This window comes from Eptesicus fuscus, chromosome 10, assembly GCF_027574615.1.
Source record: "Eptesicus fuscus isolate TK198812 chromosome 10, DD_ASM_mEF_20220401, whole genome shotgun sequence".
NCBI lineage: Eukaryota > Metazoa > Chordata > Mammalia > Chiroptera > Vespertilionidae > Eptesicus > Eptesicus fuscus.
The window spans coordinates 23,263,618-23,284,067 of NC_072482.1; the positions used below are offsets into that span (position 1 = coordinate 23,263,618).

General features: G+C 38.2%; 1 protein-coding gene across 1 annotated transcript in view; it reads right to left on the bottom strand.

Moving 5' to 3' along the window:
• Positions 1-2,134: 2,134 nt before the first annotated feature.
• HMGCLL1 (3-hydroxymethyl-3-methylglutaryl-CoA lyase like 1) overlaps positions 2,135-20,450 on the bottom strand; it is a 185,731-nt gene continuing 167,415 nt past the window's right edge. Inside the window, exons 8-9 of the mRNA XM_008153316.3 lie at positions 5,921-6,046; positions 2,135-3,481 (exon numbers count right to left, since the gene is read on the bottom strand). Coding sequence (XP_008151538.1) covers positions 3,380-3,481; positions 5,921-6,046 — 228 coding nt within the window. The 3' untranslated portion in view covers positions 2,135-3,379. The remainder of the gene's footprint in view (positions 3,482-5,920; positions 6,047-20,450) is intronic.

Genomic DNA, 20,450 nt, shown 5'->3' on the forward strand with positions numbered 1-20,450 from the left:
AGCATGTGATGATATTCTTCCCAAGGAAACATGAGAGGAAGTTTGCAATGGGGTGAAGAAACACTCTTCATTGATTTTTAAAAAAGACATTCACAGACAACAGTGGGATGAAGGCCTGGGGTGGGGAGGGGATTGGGTGGAGGGGGGCAAGGTGGGGGAAATGGGGTCATCTGTAATACTGTAAACAATAAAAACAGGAGCACTGTGTAGAACGTGAGGCCTGGCAGTGTTACAACCTTGCAACTCTGAGGAGCAAGAACCTGAGGGTGAGCCAACACTCAGAGACAGGAAAAGCAGGAAAATGGGGAGAAATTTTTTCCTTGTAACATAACTGAACCAATGAGGGTGGAAATGCAATCTTTCTGAAATATTTGAGATAATTTTTGTTGTTCCTTAAGCCTATCAAATTAAGGTTTTATATTATGTGCAATTCAGAGCATTCAACTGATTCATTCTACCATAGCAGAATGTGCTCTTCTATCAGAGCTGCTCAAAGGCAGAAAATAGTTCCTTCCTCCCCCCCCCAACCCACCCCCCCGCCCCATGACCTATCCCTCCTCCCTTTCTATCATCAAAACTATCCTTTTAACTTTTTGGTCTACCCCACAGAAGTACAAAACTTATATCTATTTGTACACAAAGCAATTTTTTGCAGGTGATTATTGATATTCACAGCAATCCTTCACTTGCCTATTACTTCAGTTCCGATTTCTGGCTGGTACCCAGGCCTTAGTATTCACCTCTCCTATACAATTGAGATAGGGATGGTATTTGTGGCTTATTTACTGAATGCTAAATCACCTGTGACACATATCTGGAGTTCATCATTTTGAACATACAGGATGCACACATACAGAAATGAAGAGTCATAGAAGTGCAGCTGAAAGAGTATTTATTAAATGTTACAGTGATCCGAATACATAACATAAAAGGGCATTCAGAATCTTCTCTGAAAGTCATAGCCAGTTTTCATTTATTTGGCTTATGAATTTCATGAATCCAGAATTTAGAAACTTTCTATTTTTCAGTGACTTAGCCTTAAGGACTTAGACTATAATAGGTCATCAACACATACATGTGATAAAATATATCACATTTTCTAGAAAGGATATTTTTCTTGATTTAAAGGGCCCATCCCATAGAAGATGATTTTGACATGTATGTTAATAAAGGTCATAATTACTTTGCTGTCTCTAAGCCTTTCCCCAAGGCTAACCCTTGCATGGGTTTATGTGTGGGTGGGTTACTTGGGTGGGGTTTGCAATGATTCCAAGTTTCCCTGGTTAGTTGAAACGTAGCTTTACGTGGGATTCTGCCTATGGACTTTAGGCAGCTTTATGTGATTATGTAATTTTTCGTTCCCCCAAACCAGAAAAGAAACTTTCTTTCAGCTAGCAGAGGGCTTTAGGTGGTTTGGGTGGAGGAAAGATGACAAATGCCTAAAATAAACTTTCTCATGGTGAGTGTGATTAGAAGTATCAAAATATTTTCAGAAATGATCAATGGGTAGACTGATGTGTGTGCTGTGTGTGTGCTAGGCCGCACCTCGGGTTTCTCACTATTTGCTCTGCCTTTTAAAGAGTCTGTGCTTTTTATTTCAAAACAGCCAAGTTTTGCCCATAACTGCTTCTATAAGCAGTTTGCATCAACAGATGCTTTTCTAAATATCTCAAAACGGAAACCATCACAGTTCTGCGAGAGATAGGAAAAGTCCATCTCAGAAGGTGAGGAGGTGTATATTCTGCTATGCACCATCAGGATAGGTGTCCCATCACTGCCCCAGTGCACAGGGCTGCGTTCTTTGTGAAGGGAGAAGCACAGGGGGTATGTAATAAGCAGACCCACAAAGAGCTGCAGTTTTGTTTGCTTCTGGCACTGCTCCCACCTCTAAACACTAACCCAAATGCAGAGAGTTGCAGATCACAAGCTCCTGCTCTCCCAGCCATCACAACCCAGATGAGTTGGCCTCTTTCATGGAAATAGTTTGGTTTTGTCAATTATCAATATGTTTCCATCCTGATTCTTATTATATATTTTTAAAGTTAACTTAGTTGTAATCAGTACTTATTTTGTTGAACTCCTTTTCATTTCAATGTTTTAATGAATATTTAGTAGAAAGTTCACAATGCGCACATTCATATTTCAAGTTATATTCAAATTTATTCAAAGATAAGATCGCCCAATATTATTGGAGAAGTCTACATAAATAATAGAACTGATGTTTTAGAGACACATGTAATAATACTGTCTCCATATTATTTGCATAAGTTACAGAAATGTTTTTCTTAACATAGTCCTCCTGTTCCTCTTCTCAACTTGATATATTACTTTTTGCTATTTCTGGCAATTCTTTCTAGTACAAAAGATAAAAGTTCAGCCACTTCAACTTTAAAAATAACCATAAAAAAGTCAACAACAAGATGTGATTTAATCAAAGTGCCCTGAATCAATGAAAAACAGTTTATTTTATGAATTAAAAACTGGCTTACTAACACATTCTTAGGATTATAATGACATTTCCTCCAGCAATTTGGAAGTGATCTGACAATTACGAATGTGGATTATGCTACATGTATCAATCTATTCTCATCACTGCAGTTTAGACAGCAAGATGAAAGTTGTGCCTTCTGTTTCTCCACAGTTGAGTAACACCACGCTGGTTTTTACTCTAACTGATGAAAGAAAGAGTATGGTAAACTGGAAGCATGTAACAAACATGGGAGGTCGTAATATGCTTCCAGGATATGGCGTCTTGCCATTGACCACAGCCTCTTGGAACAAGATAAAGTCACTGAAATAGTTAACAGATGTTAGCCATACTTGAAATGTAGAAGTTCTTTTGCTAAAAATTATGTAGGGTCGGCTGGAGATCTGGCGCTTGGTCCATTATTTAACTGACTTGGCAAATGGGAAGCTGAGATCCAAAGGCATAACGCATATCGAGGCCACACACTTTGCACACTATGCAGGGCTCATAAATGACTGACGGTACGTACACGGTGCTAAGCCAGCTTGATTAAGTATTTCACACAGTATTTGGTATTTAGGGAAATCTTAGGGAAAGCTGAACTCAATTTTCACGTCTACTAAATTAACAAGTGAGTTCTAGAAGAACAAAAGAGTAGACTTTTCTCCATGTTCAAAGACATATCTACAAATTTTATTATTTAGCTTCAGCTTGTGATTTACCTGATGACTGGTTTCACTTTGTGTTGACTTCAAAATGGGTCCACTTGTACTCTTTTGAAAAGTATTTCTTTTTCCCCCCAACTTGTGTCTATTCCTTCACATTTCAGAATAAGTTGACAGTAATGATCTTTAGATGAATATCTGTAGCGGAAATGGATCTTCTCGGCCTTGAGTCACAAATTCATTCATGTCAAGCATTGTAGGAGGCTTGTGCTACCTTCGAGTTTGTCGTTTTATTCACAGCTTTGCAAATAAAGTCACCAGCTTCCATTACTTTGTGAAGATTCACACCCTGGTAAAGAAAGCAGGGGTACCAGAGGGGAAGAGGCATTTGGAAGGAAGAGGACAAAACAGATTCCTTTTAATTTTATTAACAGTTACTTCACCATTTAAAGTTACTAAAAAACATACTGTTCATTATTGATTTGGGGGCAAGCTTTGTTTTCATGAACTATGTAGTCAACATTTTAGATTTTTCTTCTTTATTAAAATCTATCTTGAATTTGACCCTATATAAAACCACAGGCTGGCCACACCTGAATAAATCAGTATAATTCAGGTTGGCACCTGGATTCTAGGAAGGACAATACTGAAACTAGAAACAATCTATAAAATATCAGTGAAGGGCAATTAAAATAATAATGGTTTGGAAAAGTTTAGGGAAAAAAATACCTCTTTACAAAGAAACTTGATAGAGCTATAAGAAATACAGGACAGTTGAATGTATAATGTTTTTAAACCATATTCAGAAAAACCACTAACGGTGTGCTATTGGAGGAGGTAGCTGTAGGTCAAACGAAATGAAGAATATTTAGGGAATATCTGGAACTTGTTTGCCTGGGTTGTACTCTGAAAGTTTAGTAAATCCATATATGACAGATAGGCCATTGAGTATGAAGGCCAAATTCAAGGCATGCTCCTCAGCTCTAGGACTTGGCATAACAAAAGGTCACCCTCCAGGTCTCCACCCAGTACCTTTCTTGTCACTGGGGGAGGCAGAGCATTAGGTGGATTAACCAGAGATTTGTGCTCAAACAGCTTTTCATAAACACCTATGTTCTCCCTCAATATGAACTAGAAACAACGTGGACTTAGAACAGATTCAGACTTCCTTGCTATTAAGGAGTAGTCTTTTTTTAAAAAAAAAAAAATTATGTGAGTCTGTAATTTTCTTAAAATAAGTATAAAAAAATCAGGGGCTTTTTGTAACAATGATCATAACGAGATCATCATTCTAATATACCCAATTAAAAGCTAGTCAAGAAAAAAATAAATATCCAATTACTTCTCTCTTTTAATTGATTTGAGACAGAGAGGAAGGGAGACGAGAAAGTTATAAAACTTGACCTGACACATATTCTGCATCAGCTAAGTTCAATGCAGTCATCGGATCTCTGAGGAAAGATCTATTATTCTTCTGTTTCTGTCATGACTATACATTTCTGATTAACCTACTTTGTAAGTGAAATAATATTTCCTGATCATAGAAAATAGCCAATAGCTTTTGGTGTTTACAAGAAATAGCTTTTGGTGTTTAGTGCCACATGGTATAAATGAATGTTGTTGAGCATCTCTATGTAACGGGTATAGAGTATGAATAAGCTATAATAATTGCTCGCTGGCTGCACAGGAAACTAGACACAGAAATAAGATAATTCATTCTATAACCTCACTGAAGGTGGGTTCAGATGTAGAGGCATGGAGGGTAGCATGGAAGCACTAAGGAAAAGAACCCATCATTATGGGCCTGTGAATAGGCAAAAAGATGCCAAAAGAAGAATTTTTGAGGATGGTGGTGCTTCACTCTCAGGTGAAATCAAGTATGGGGAGTAAGGCCATTCCAAGTGGTTGTGAAACCATGAGTGGTGAGAAATAGAATGGTGTAGAAATGAAGACTGCAGGCAATTTTGGTGTTGCAGAAGCATCAATATGAGTAGAGGAAAGAGAAGAGGAGAGAGGGGAGAGGGGTGACTGGAGAGACGGGAGAGGGAGAAGGACAGAGAACATTCCATTTTGTAATCCAGCTGATGCTTTTATCTCAAAAAATATTATGAACTTCTAATCATCTGTGAACTGTTTTTCTTGCCTTTCATATTTTTTCTCTTAAAAAAAAAGTCTGCCTTATAGATGAAATAAGTCATGCTAACAAGCATGTGGCCAAACAAGGTGCTTATTTGGGTGGAACATGTGCGTTTCAGGTACCACTTGTAAAGAGACTATTCTTGCTGTCCAATGTCTCACATGCTAAGTATTGTGGAGCTCTACTCTTCCACTGACCATTTTAAATGTGCCCTGGGCTCTTTGCCAGAAGCCCTAGTTGTCACTGGGAGAAAATCAAGATCTCCCTTTTCTCCAAGGAAAATATCTAAAAAAAAAAAAAAAAAAAATCCCCAAACTGTGAAAACAATAATCATAACAGGAAAGACACAGGCTCTAATTCACAAAGCATGTAAAACCAAATCAGATAAAACATTAAAAAAAAAAAGTACTTGGAGGTCATGAAGCACTATAAAAATGTGAAATGGTAGCATTATTGGTGATTGAACTAGAGCAATAAGTTACTTTATAAGGCTCCCCAAAGAATTTTTATTATATTTTCCCACTGTGCATTTTAGCAAATAGCAAAAGTATAGTAAAACTTTGACCTCAAAATTGCTTCCCAATCTGAGATGCATTCCAAGCTGGATCTGCAAGGAATACATGAATATTAAAATATGTAAAACTCACTCACTGTATTGAGCCCCAGGCCATTAAGCATATATATCAAATCCTCAGTGGCTACATTTCCAGAAGCACCTTTTGCATAAGGGCAGCCACCTAATCCCGAGACTGCAGAGTCCACCACGTTGATCCCCATCTGAAAAACAAACCGAAACACCCAGGGCTTGTATATTTCTGGCGTCTAAATTGTTGTATTTCTATTTAACTTGTTCCAAAGAGCAAATAAGCAAAATCTGAACCCCTTGTCCAAACATTCACTTACCCACCTGCTGCTAGAACAGTCCTTGGGGTGCTGCTTTCTTTTCTAACTAATCTCATTTTTTTAAGGCTAACAAAGTCTACTAAGGATTTGGGGAACTAGACTAATCGTAGATCAACATTAAGATGGTGTTTTCATTGCTAGCAACACATTTTTCTTTTGTAGGGGGTGAAGCCTAAAGTAAGATGAATTCACACCTAGATTGTATGTATTATTCAACCTCAAATCTTAAGTTTTATCCTAAAAGCATTCTATAAACAACATGAAATATTTCTAACATACCAACTCAAAATCAAGGTGCCTTAAAACTTTCTGCATCACTGCATTTGAAATATGATTTTTGTAGGTTCAATTCACCCAGTCTTTTCTGAGCCATTATTTTATACACAACACCCTGCTGCTTTGGGAGTAGCAAAGAAATATTTAAGAGGCAAAGCATCCACTACTAATAATAGCATCAGCTCACATTTACTAGGTCCTCACAAAGTGCTGGTTATTATTCTTAACACCTTATGAGTATTAACTCACAATCCTCACAAAAATCCATGAGGTAGGTGCTCTTCTATGCCCCCAAATCACAGATGAAGAAACTCAAGTACAGAGGGATCACACATTTTGCTCAAGGTCACCTCTGTCTCCAGAGAATTCACATTCTGCTGTGATCTGTGGCCTCTGAAAACATTTGAGTTGGTACATGTTATGTGTCTGGGGACATCAGAGGTGGAGGGGCTCTGTGTGTGCTGGAAGACATGAGCACAGCAGACTCTGAAAAGGGCCCTGGAGATGAGATTTGAATAACAGGAGAAGAGAGGCAGACGTATCATGCCTCCGTGAAAGATGATAACTGGGTAATCGAAAGCTACCAGGAGGCCATATCTGATTCACTCCTGGGCATTAAAGGAAAAGTAACATGACCTCATATAAAATGAGAAGCACCTGAAAGCAAGAGCTCTCAGCCAACCTGCTAGATCAGCAGTTCTCAATCACAGTCAGAATCCCCATGCCCAGAATGCTAGATCCCCAGAGTTTCTGATTCAGGAGGTCTTGGCTGAAACTTGAGAATTTGAATTTTTAACAAGATCCCAGATGCTGCTCTCACTGCTGCTCTGGGGATCACTGTTTCCTTTTTCTTTTCTTTATTAATAGCCTTTTTATTTTAGAATCATTTTCGATTTTCAGAAAAAAAAATTTAGTACAGAACATTCCCATATATTCTGCACCCAGTTCCCCTTATTGTTAACATTTTCAGGATTACAGTCTCATTGTCATGGCTCATGAGCAAGTATCAAAAGTTATTATTAACTAAAGTCCATACGTTGTTCAGACTTTCTTAGTTTTTAACCTAATGTCCTTCTGTTTCAGGAACTCCTTCAGGTCACCGCACTGCATTTAGTGTTCTTGTCTCCTTAGACTCCTCTGGCCTGGGTCCTTTCCCAGACTTGCTTCTTCTTTATTGACTTGGATGATTTTGAGTAGTACTTGTCATGTGTTTTGTACAGTGTTCTTTTATTTTTCCTCATGTTTACAATGGAGTTCTGGGGTAAGGTGAGGAAGACAGAGGTGGTTCTTAATTCCCCACATCCAGGGTACTGTGATATTATGATTGATAAAAAGACACATATTTGGTCATTCAGATGGTCCAAGAATATCGGTATTTCTCATATTTGGTCTTCCATGGTTCCTGGCTAGAGTGCCTAAACCAGTGGTGGGCAAACCGCGGCTTGCGAGCCACGTGCGGCTCTTTGGCCCCTTGAGTGTGGCTCGGCGTTACAACCACTTCTTCAAAATAGACTCTCCCAGGCTGAAAACCGACTTTTGCGCATGGGCCACAAAGTTTCAATCGCACTGTACATGCGCGCCCGCACGTGGTATTTTGTGGAAGAGCCACACTCAAGGGGCCAAAGAGCTGCATGTGGCTCGCGAGCCGCGGTTTACCGACCACTGGCCTAAACCCTTGGAATTTCCTAAGTGATGAGCGTTATAAAGGAGTCTTCTGTTGTTAATGAGGTGACACTGGGATCTCACCTAGGGATGGGGGCTGGTTGTTGTCTGTGGTGCCATTTTGTGATTGGAGGGTTAGAATTTTCAGTCCGACCCCTGACCTTGAGGCAGAAGAAAGGCTTGAGGTTGACTTAATTTCCTAAGGTCAGGGAGTTTGGAGAGCGTCTGGGTTGATGTACCTATACAGGTTCTGGGAGAGTAATGTGCTTGCAGAGGGCATGGAAGCTCTGTGACCTTCCCTGTACTTTATCCTATGTGTCTCTTCCATCTGGCTATGTCTGAGTTATGTCCTTAGATAATAAACTGGTGATCTAGTATGTAAAATATTTCTCTGAATTCTATAAGTCATCTAGCAAATTAGTTGAACCCAAGGAACAGGTTGTGGGAACCTGATTTATGGACAGTCTGTCAAAAGTACAGGGAACAGTCTGGACCTGTGAATGGCATCCGAAGTTCAAGGTAGGGGTTGTGGGAAATGCTAATCTGTGTCCCGTTGGTTACAGTCACAGATGATAACTTGGGCTTGTAACTGGTATGTGAAGGTGGGGGATGCAGGCTTGTAGGACTGAACATTTAACTTGTGGAATCTGATTCTACCAGCATCAGAATTAAGTTGAATGGTCTAGAATGGTCAGTTTGGGGGCAGAACCCTCCGCCACCTCCCCGACATTGGAATTGAGTTCAGAAACCCAAATAGATCAAACTGTCAAAATCCTTTGACTGGTGGTATTAGACTTTATCACCTGGCTGAGGTAGTATTTGCCAGGTTTTGCACTGTGAAGCCCTATGCCCCACTTCCTATACTGTACTCTTTGGGAAAAAAACTCATTATGTGCAGCTCATATTTAAGGAGTGGGCAATAGCTACATAAACTATTTGGAATTCTCCTATAAGGGAGATTTGTCTATTCTCCCATATTTGTTTTCAAACATTTGTTTATATCAGTAGGGACTCATAGGTATTTTTCACTTTGGGTTATAATCCAGTGTTATACATTGTGTTGTTCAAGTTGTTTGAGATTTGGTTATTGGGAGCTCTTTTTGTTAGCTCCTGTATTCCTTTGATAAGGCAAGGGGACCATGCTTTTTAAACCACTCTTCTAGATTCTTCCTTCTGAGACTTAAGATATATTTACTTGGGCTCATCAGGACAGAACCATAGTCCAAACCCTAGATGTCTTTGTGGCCCCACAGAAGTTTGCAAATATTATCTGTTTGCTTCTGCACCTTAATTTCTCCTGATTATACTGGTACGTGGGAAGGTCTCAAAAGCTCTCCCTCCATGTCCACAATCTCTCTCAAATAGTGATCCTACAAGGTCAGTCTTATTCAGGTGTTAACAAGTGACCAGCTAAAGTACTTGTCCATTTAGAACAGGGGTGGAGAACCTTTTTTTCTGCCAAGAGGCATTTGGATATTTATGGCATCGTTCGCAGACAATACAAAATTATCAACTTAAAAATTAGCCTGCTATATTGGGTCAAACATTTTATTAACTCACCCCTAATGCCTTGGCAGGATCAGACCAAATGATTTAAGGCCCACTGGCCAGATGTTCCCTACCCCTGATTTGGAACAATTTATCTAAGTTGCTGTGAATCAAAATAATAAGTCTAAGAACTATGTGCTGGGAGTGAAATCTGTGGTATTGTCCAGTGGTTGGGAAAGACAAATGTTAGGATGCTGGCTCATCTCTGGGAGTCTGCCATTACATCCAGTAGGCAGAAGGATTCTTGATTTACAGAAGTCTATCAGTTCAGTAGAATTTAATCTACCCCTCACCAAGACAGAAGTTTTACTGGTTCTCAATCCTGGCTACCTTGGGACCTTTCAAAACTAACACCCAAACTTCTCCCCAAAACCAATGATATCACAATTTCTTCCTGGGAATGAGGTCAGGTATTGGTGATTCTTTTGTGTAAGGAGGTGTGAGAACCCCTGAGGCAGAGGTTCCCATCCATCTTTCCTTTATCAGTCCTGGGTCTGAGTCAGCTTTAATTTAGAGAAGCTCTGTACCCTGGGGGCAACAGTTAATTAAGCATGACTGGTGGACTTTTCAAGGACATCGGTTTCTGAAAGAAGACCAGAAAAGTATGAGGTAGCAAAGGCCAGCAGTACTGGCATGGTAGGTGAAAGGTGGTGTCAGCCCACCATAAGGGCTGGAATCCACATATCATGTTCCTTTCCCCACTACTGAGGATGAAAGCCCTGCAGCCACAGGGCCACACAGCCTTAATGGGCCTTTTGAGGGATAGTGAAAAAAACAAGTCACTCCTACCTTGTAACTAAAGCCCTACTGAGTGCAACTAATGTACCCCGTTGGGTGGCTAACATGAAAGGCTTATTCATAATAAAATAACCAGAGTCGCGAGAGAGGAACAATAATTAACCAATGTCAAAATTGAGCAAACATAAATAAAGACAGAAAAACAATCTCACATTAAGTCAAAGACTGAGAGCAAACTAAAACACTGTGATATTTTACACTTTCAGCTCAAAAAGATTATTAGCAATGAAATAGCATAGAGCAACAGAATATGGGAAAAAAAACTTCAACAATATGAGATTTCACAAAAAGTTGTATGAAAGAAGTCAGGAGCAAAAGAGGGCATCCATTATGATTCCATTTAGATAAGTTTTCAAATAGATAACAACTAATGCTGTTAGAAGTTAGGACAATAGTTCACCTTTGAAAGGTAAATAAAAATGGGCACAATTAGAGCTTCCCGGGGTGCTGACAAAATTTCATTTCTTGAACTGGGCTGGTAACACCAATGTCAGTTTGTGGAAGTTCTCAGAAGTTTGTGTTTATAAATTGGTCAATTTTCTGTGTGTGCATTAGACTTTGAAAAATATCAATGACAAAAAAAAGCAGTGTTGTTGAAAATTCAGGTAAACATAAAATTTAAACTGGTAGGGAAATAAATTGTAATTATTTTCTGAGGGGCAATTAATCAGCAATTAGTCTTAGTTGCCCATATCCATCATTCTAGTAATTTTTATTTAAAAAAAAAGTGCTTCCCAAGGAATAGTCCAAAAATCCTAAGTAAATACATGGTGGGAAAAAAATAGGTTTATAGCTGTGAGTACGCAAAACACAGAGTTTATTCTTGTATTATTATTCATTAATTATTGTATTATTTTCTATATGAATAACTGTAAACCTACTTTGCCCACCCCTGTAATTAGATTAACATATATTATATATTTTAATGTATATGTGTTGCATCTGAAACACACCACTCACGCACATCTATATATAGAATCATCACAGTAAAATTTATAAGAATAAAAATTTGAAAGCAATTCATATATCTACTAGTATAATGGGAAATAATTTAAATTAATTATGTAGCTTTAAAATGGAATGATAAATGCCATGTAAATGAATAATTAAGGAAAAGAAACAGTTTAGAGAATGTTACAACAGTACATAGAATCATGACCACATTTTACCCCCCAAAAAATAGGATTTGGATGGTATGCCAAATGCCAACAGTGGTGATCAGTGGGTGGTATGGTTATAGGTTATTTCTTTTAATTCTGTGTGTCCTTGTTTTCCAATGCATGTTCAGTGGCTATTAATTACCATAACATATAAGTAGAAAAAGTAAGATTTCTGCAAATTTTAGCCTGCTTTTGAATGGTAGTAGATAAATGAGAATGAGCATAAATGAATCCAAGACTGAATTTCTCAGCATCATTATTTTGCATCTAATTGATCTGCCCAGGGTCTAGGACTGGAGGGCTGCTCTGCATGTCTGGTAAAGGCAGATGTGATCTGGGTGAAAAGCTACCTGGAACATGGTCTTTTCTCTTTCCTGGTGTCAGGCTAGATCTAGACAGATTCTCTTTCAGTAAGCTCTTCACAAATTAATGGAATCAACTCTAAAAGCAATATGTGGATTTAACGTTTAAATAACCAAATTTAAAGAGAGCTTATTAAAGTCTACATTATCTGAGAAGAAGAATATTAAGATATTAGTTCCTTTTAAATTCCCTCAAAACACACACACACACACACACACACACACACACACACACACATACAGTATTTTAAAAATATTTTTTATGGAATATCTCCTACATTCTGTCCTCTATTAAATGTGAAACTCTATTCCTCAGAAATAAAGATCTCCTCAATGGCTAACGTTACCCATATACTAAGTAAGAAAATTTCATTTTTATTATGCATGTTTTTCTGCATCTACTTCTCTATCCCATTAGAAATGACAGGTAATGCTATGTACACAAGTTCTTACCAGGATGAGAATAAAACCATTATTCTTTTTATAAATTCTGTATGGCAAACAAGGGACCATATTTGTAAGCTTTATTATTAAAATTTATTAGTGAAATTGTAGTATTAAAGTAAATGCCATTGTATGTACTATATAATATATTTGAAAATAATTGATGGGCCACCTAACTGATACGAGAGATTATCTGCATTAAAAGATCATTCTTAGAAAGACACTCCTTTTCCCATTTCTCCAAATGTAAAGCACTACTTTTAAACTTTCAGACTCCTGTGTGTGTGTGTGTGTGTGTGTGTGTGTGTGTGTGTGTGTGATCACACAAGCACAGGTGTTGTTTTGCACCATATAATGCAAAAACAAAACCTTTGTGTTTTGCTTTGAAGGAAAGTACATCTTTAGATGAGTAACCACATGGTGGCAATGTAGCTCCAAAATCCACCCAGTCCAACTTCATGGTGTTCCAGCACAAGAAAATGGCAAACACGTAAATAAATAGCTTTATGTAATGCAAATAAATATATTTCCCTTAAAATAAGAAAACATTTACAAATGGTGTATAACACAAACTTTAAGTCAATTTATTCAGTATATATTTTTTATTCTTCTTTTAACTTGAACGTGTTTATTAATCCTGTTCTATGTGCCGGGGACTTAGAATACATACAAAGTCAGGTACCTCATGAAACGAAGCATTAGACATGAAACTTACTATATATTTTGTCTGTCACTGAGAAGCAGCTTATTATTATCCAATGATAAATAATTCTCTTTAGAGCTCAAGGAAATAATTCTTCCTAAAACAAAATAAATTCAGAACTCAAAGGATTGAGCTGTCCTTGGCCCCCATGTTTCTCAAAGCTCATGATTAAAGCTTTTACCCAGTGACCCAGGCTCCGGTAAATTTGGTGAGTGCATTTAGAATGCTCCACCTGCTTGAGCTCTCCAGATATGTGCCTGGACCTAAGTGCTGAGGAAAACAGATAAAATACTAGTGGCCACTTTTGCTGGGAAATGAAAAATTGGTATAGTTAGATCATGAACATATTGCTCTGTACTACAACTTTGGGTGAGCTCTGAGGAGTACTAATTCTCTACGGTGCTTAGATGCCCAGACTAGGCTGACATGTGAACGAAAAGAAATGTACCGTTTTGACTTTTTGGTGCTGTCAGACCTTACTATTTCCCAAACAAAACTGAAAAATGCAATAAGAGGAGCCAAACATTCATCTTGCAAAATATTTAATGAAATCTAAATTTTAGGTATTGAGGATACATAATACTAAAGTCTCAAGGAACATATACAATGTTGGTAATGATAGTTTTTGAAATGACAGCTACTTTGTTTACCTTTGAAGATAAAATTTTATCTAAAAACCTTTAATAATGTTAGATTCAAATAAATTTTCTGATAATGCAAAATACTTATTTTTGTATTTAACTTAGGGGGGAAAGGCACATATTCATGAAAGGTAAAATATTTTGAAAATATAGATGAACCCAACTGGTGTGGTTCAATGGTTGAGCATTGACTTATTAACCAGAAGGTCATGGTCGATTTCTGGTCTGGGCACATGTTCCTGTTGTGGGCTCCATCCCTGATGGGGAGTGTGCAGGAGGCGGCTGATTAATGATTCTCTCTCATCATTGATGTTTCTATCTCTCTATCTCCCTTTCCCTTCCTCTCTGAAGTCAATAAAACTATATTAAAAAATATAGAGAGATGAAGTACTCTTCCAGTGGCAGGCCAGATGTTGCTATGGGTCACAGCACTCTTTCTAACAAGCTCAGATCTTGTCTTGAGATGTTTCTCATACAGCACTCTAGACAGTTACAATATATTGAGTACCAGCTGAGAAAGAATCCTATTTGCTATTAATATGTTGTGAACACAATATCATGCTATATAAGCCACAGTTAGCATACAAGAATAAAGCACAGTGTTTTAAAAAAAACTGAAGTACGTACCAAAATTGGTGTGTAAATAATGATAAGCATACAGACTGCTGTTAGGGATGACTAAGCTAATGGTGATTGATTACTAATGCCTTCTATAACATCTCTCACCTGAGAAATGCTTCATTTCTCCTCATCTTAACACATCCAGTGAGATAGGCTTACCTTCATTTAGAATATTTCAAATTGTGATAGAGATGGGGGTGTGTATATAGAAGGGGTATTGAGAAAGTAGAAGGAAAAACTGATAAGAAGGGGAGTTTCAATTGTAGTGACACTGAGAAGATAATAAATACTATTAGTGAACATTTATTAAATGTTTATTTTGTCATAAGTACTGCACCATATGCTTCCCATATGATAAAACCCCACAAAATCAATGTGAAGTGAATAGTAATAGTAATTCATGCCTAGATTACTGATGAGGAAACTGAGGCTCAGAGAAGGCAAGTGCTTCATCGAGTTAGTGGTATGACACAGAGGAAGAACACAAACTCCGTCTTACAACTGTGGGCTACTGCTCAGTAGTCAATATTAATTGGCCACATGCCAGACACATTACTAAACAGATTATTTCATTTGATTGTGAATTAGGAAGAGAGCATTGGCAAATGAAAATACATTGTTTTCTTATCTTTCTTAAACTTCCTGAAAAGTTTCTCTTACAATTTATTTATTTTTATTTTTTAAAAATAAATCTTTATTGTTCCTCTTTTTTTCCCCCCATAGTTCCCCTCCACCTGATTCCCCAACCCACCCCGTGCCCTTACCCCCCACCACTGTCTTCATCCATAGGTGTAAAACTTTTGTCTAATCTCTTTCCACACCCCTCAGACCCCTTTCCCCCTGAGAATTGTCAGTCCACTCCCTTTCTATGTCCCTGATTCCATTATATTCACCAGTCCATTCTGTTCTTCAGACTTTTTATTCACTTGATTTTTAGATTCACTTGTTGGTAGATATGCATTTGATGTCTTTTTGTTGTTCATAATTTTTATCTTTACCTTTTTCTTCTTCCTCTTCTTAAAGAATACCCTGCAGCATTTCATGTAATCCTGGTTTGGTGGTGATGAACTCCTTTAGCTTTTTCTTGTCTGTGAAGCTCTTTATCTGACCTTCAATTCTGAGTAATAGCTTTGCTGAGTAGAGTAATCTTGGTTGTAGGTTCTTGCTGTTCATCACTTTGAATATTTCTTGCCACTCCCTTCTGGCCTGCATAGTTTCTGTTGAGAAATCAGATGACAGTCATATGGGTACTTCCTTGTAGGTAACTAACTGTTTTTCTCTTGCTGCTTGTAAGATTCTCTCTTTGTCTTTTGCCCTTGGCATTTTAATTATGATGTGTCTTGGTGTGGTCCTCTTTGGATTCCTCTTGTTTGGGGTTCTGTGCACTTCCTGAACTTGTAAGTCTATTTCTTTCACCAGGTGGGGAAAGTTTTCTGTCATTATTTCTTCTAATAGGTTTTCAATATTTTGCTCTCTCTCTTCTTCTGGCACCCCAAAAATTCAGATGTTGGTACACTTAAAGTTGTCCCAGAGGCTCCTTACATTATCTTCATATTTTTGGATCCTTTTTTCTTTTTGTTTTTCTGGTTGGTTGTTTTTTGTTTCCTCATATTTCAGATCTTTGGTTTGATTCTTGGGGTACATTGATCTACAGTTGAGTTTCTGTATATTCTTTATTTCAGACAGTGTATGCTTAATTTCTGACTGGTCCTTTTCCATTTTTTTTTTGGCATTCTCATTAAGGTCCTTGAAGGTCTCTTCAAGTTTCTCAGCGGTTTTTTAGAGATTCTTGAGTAACCTTATAAATGTGGTTTTGAACTTAGTTTGCTTTCCTCCATTTCTTTCATTCATGACCTGTTTCTGTGTCTCTGCATTCTGGCTGCTTCCCTGTGTTGATGGAGCGGCTTTGTGTGGTAGGTGACCTATAGGGGTCAGTAGCTCAGCCTCCCCAATCACCTGAGGTGGACGGTCTTGGTACACCCCTTTGTGGGCTGAGTGCAAAGTCTTGGTGTAGTTAAGCCTTGATTGCTGTTGGTACACTGGGATGAATTGTCATCCAAGCCAATTGGCTGTGGGGACCCGCTGTGTTTATAATGGAAGAACTGCTGCGCTGGAGACACGCTTATGGTGCAGGACTTGTTTCAGTGGGGCTTTGTTGCTCACTGAGTCTGCCTCTTGAATGTGTCACTTATGGATGTGAGGAGTTGAAATCTGTGGCTCACACTGACCACTGGGTACACTGGCTTCTGGTTCTCCAACGGGGCGCAGGTCAGCTACTGTCTGAGGTCACTCTGTAGGAACTACAGTGAGAACTATAGTCCTTTCCTCCCTGCTTGGGTTTTGTAGATTATGGAGCTGTCTGAACCAGTTTGCAAGTTTGCTAGGTTAAGCAGAGATAGTGAAGGCCATTCATATGCAAAAGCCGCTGTTTGGAGCTTGGGTGAGTTTGTAGGTTGTGCGGGGAGGGGTCTCAGGGCGTCACTAGTCTAGGGCGTGGCAAACAGCAATGGCTGGCAGCCCACCATCCCACACCTCTGACCGCGTCCCCACGTCTCGTGTCCCAGCCAGCAAACAATTATTCCTCCGTGCAGCTCTGCAAGCAAGCCACCCTCACTTTCCAACCTGATGGCAGACAGTCCAGCTTCTCCCCATAGGAGTTTGGGTCCTGCACGTCTCCCCTTCGGGTTGAAGAAAGCAATGCCTGCTGCCAGCTGGGATCCGCCGCCAACCCATAACGTGCGCACGCCCCTATACCTCAGCTTTTCAGCGTTTGTGCACTGAATGCTCTTTTCTCCAAGATGGCGGCGTATGTAAACACCTAAACTGCAGCCGTGCACAACAATTTCAAAACTACAACTAAAAGACAAAACGGACATCATCCAGAGCCATGGGAGGGCTGACTGAGTGGAAGTTCTCTTACAATTTAACAACATTATCAAGACACTTGAGAAAGTAAATGATGGTTGTCCCAGTCATAGTATTTTTAGGAAGCTAACCTGAGAAAATAGCCAGAAATGCTAATCCAGGTTTATGTTCCAGGGTGGATGCTCTTGGTAGCATTATTTATAGTGGTGGGGAAAGCTCATAAGTGACATGTCCATAAGAGAGAAACGGTTAACAAATAGTTTAACAAAGATAAACTATTATGAAACAATTACATATTTTCAAAGAATATTTAATGATATGAAAAAATGATTATAAGAAAACTGACAATTAGAGGGCAGGATACTATGTTTGGCAGGATTCATTAATGTTTCTAGATTTTTAAAAATCTGCTTTATTATATATATTTGTATATATAAATCTCTTCTATATATAAATTTATTATACACACATAAAGTCATGTAATTAGGACAAATTAAACTTATTTTAAAATGTATACTCTTCTTTCACAATCATTCCCTTCTTCTACCACTAAAATACACTGCCCCCCCCACCCCCAAAGTAGACAGGTCTTGCTCTATTTTCTCATTTCTTAGATTTAATTAAAATTCTACAGATGATTCCTCTCATGATCATCTCTTTTTGTTCATTCTTGAGTGGATATTGCCCCTACTTCTTTAGTAGCCATCCATTCTCTCTAATCTATTAGCACAAAATATTTGGATCCATTGTGATAATAGGAAGACCATATCTATATTTTTAAATGTTAAAGCAGCAAGCAATATATATTAGTTTTACAAGGTTAGGAACTTGACTCTGTCTCATTCATATACGCTCAGTATATGGCATTAGAACCCAGAACAAAAGTTACTACTAAAATATTTTTTTTAAATAAACAAATGATATGCATAGAAAAATAATACATGTAATATCAAGAACTTAGTGCAAGTATGTCTATACAGGGTAATAAATTAACTTGATAAAATTCAATTAGAGACACAGAACTACATAATAAGGATAACCAAATAAACAAAACACGTCAGTGGATCACATTTTGTTTGCTCCCTAAACCTTCTTTTAGAAGCGCCTCATCATAAAGATGGGCTTCTTTTGTTTGCTCACTGACTTTTTATTAATACTGCCGGCAGCTGATTGGACCTACATGGGGACAATCACAGTGTCCTCCCCCAGAATTTGGAGCAAAGGCAAAGACAGAATCCATTTTTCTCAGAAGTGAGATGTATAGCATATGGCTTTAGACAAGCAATTTTTTTTTTCCCAATGGGGAGCAAAGAAAGTTGGTCTGTTGTAAAAGGTAAAATGAAGCATAGTCAAATCAGAGAAATGCCACCTGAATTCCAGACAGCCTTACAGTGCTTCCTGAGGTCCAACTTTAATTTCCTCCCTACCTTTGTTTCTAAAATAACATTTAATGAGAGCTGTGCCAAATGCATTTACCCACAAAATAATCCCAGGAAGTAAGTACTATTATTATTATCCTCATTTCATAAATGAGAAAACTGAGCCACAAAATGTTTAATAATTATACAGAATGTCATATATTTGGTAAGTGGTGAAAGCTGAGAGTCAGAATCAGGTGTAAAGGCTTCCAAATCTCTGCTCTTGACTTGCCTGTATACTTCCTCTAAGAGGTTTCCATGAGATATCATGCTATCCACATAACAGTCTCCTTTCTGCTTAAGGTAGCTCCAGTTGGCTACTGTCACCTGGAAGCAAAGAGTAGTACCTAACACATCATTAAGTTAATGACTTGGCAGAGAAGATATAAATACAATGAGCTATAATATAAGGTAGAATGTGGTAGCTATTATAATAATTATAAACAAAGCTATTCAGAAGCACCGGTGATATAGGTTCTCTATTTTATAGTGGAGCAAGGAAGGAGTGGTAGGGGGGAAAGTTTGATGAATAGTTTGGCTCTGAATTGGGCCTTGAAGGATGTGGAAAAGTGGGGAATGAATACTCGACACAGAGGACACACCGAGAAAGACACATAAGATGAACAGGCCAAGGACATACTGAGTTTAATGAGACTTATTGTAAGGAGTGTTGGGGCGGATGAAATACAGATCCTGATCATGGCAGGCCCTGAATGTCTTTCTATAGGGAATGAATTTCATTGTCTAGAACATAAAGACCGACTTAGAGTTAGTGAATAATCATGTCTTCATCAGCATTTTGTTTTACTCAGATTTCATTACCAAGGGAGCAATAATTGTGATGGATAGAAGGTTGAAAATATGTACTAGTAAATAGAAATACTAGCTAGAAAATAGGTGCAATGGATCGAATCAATGGTGACAAGTATTTAAAATGAAGCAGAAGGAATAAAAAATATTTTTAAGGAATAAAGTTGAAATAAGTTTGTGAGGTAAAATATTGTCTAAAACAATGAGGAATAATGAAAGAAAAAGGTGTAATTAACAAAAGTATGTGATTTCTAGTTTAACAACTATATGGAGGATGATCTAATAACTGGAATGGTATATAGAATCAACTCTAGTGAAAGGTAGAAAATGCTTTCTTAAAAAATCATTATAAATATAGAAAACTGGATAGATAACACATGATGTTTCGTAAAGCAACCCTGATATTTCAAAACTAACATTTTTTTTTTTTTTGATCTCTCATTTCCACTTGCTCATCTGCATCTGGGGTGATTTCAAGGCTTCCGTTATGCTCTAATTCATAGTTAAGCATTCTTATAACCCAAGGAATTAGTCTCCATTGGGCAGTAAGATGATTTTAGAAGATATGATAACATGTTTCCTGGGTCTCTAAGAAGAGTCCAAGGCTCCTCCTCTCGGCTGAGTAATAGGGGTGTGGTTGGTGGTAATGGGTGATAGAGATTCTAGGTAGGTTTAGGGGAGCCCTACAACCGAGAAGTTGTATACAAGACTAGGGAATTCCCATCCTTCTGGCTGAGATGACAGGGCATCAAAGGCAAAGTAAGTTGTGTGGCAACTAGGACTCAAGGCAACCTCAAAGGCAATAGGACACTCAAACCTGTCATAGAAAGCATACAAGAGTTTCCCATTTCCCCCGATAGGGCCAAGAGGGCACTGGTGGGCATAATGGCACTAGAATCATGACTAGGAAAGTGCAGAGTGTGGGCTAATAACCACTGATCATGGTTAGGGTACCATCACAAGGATCAAG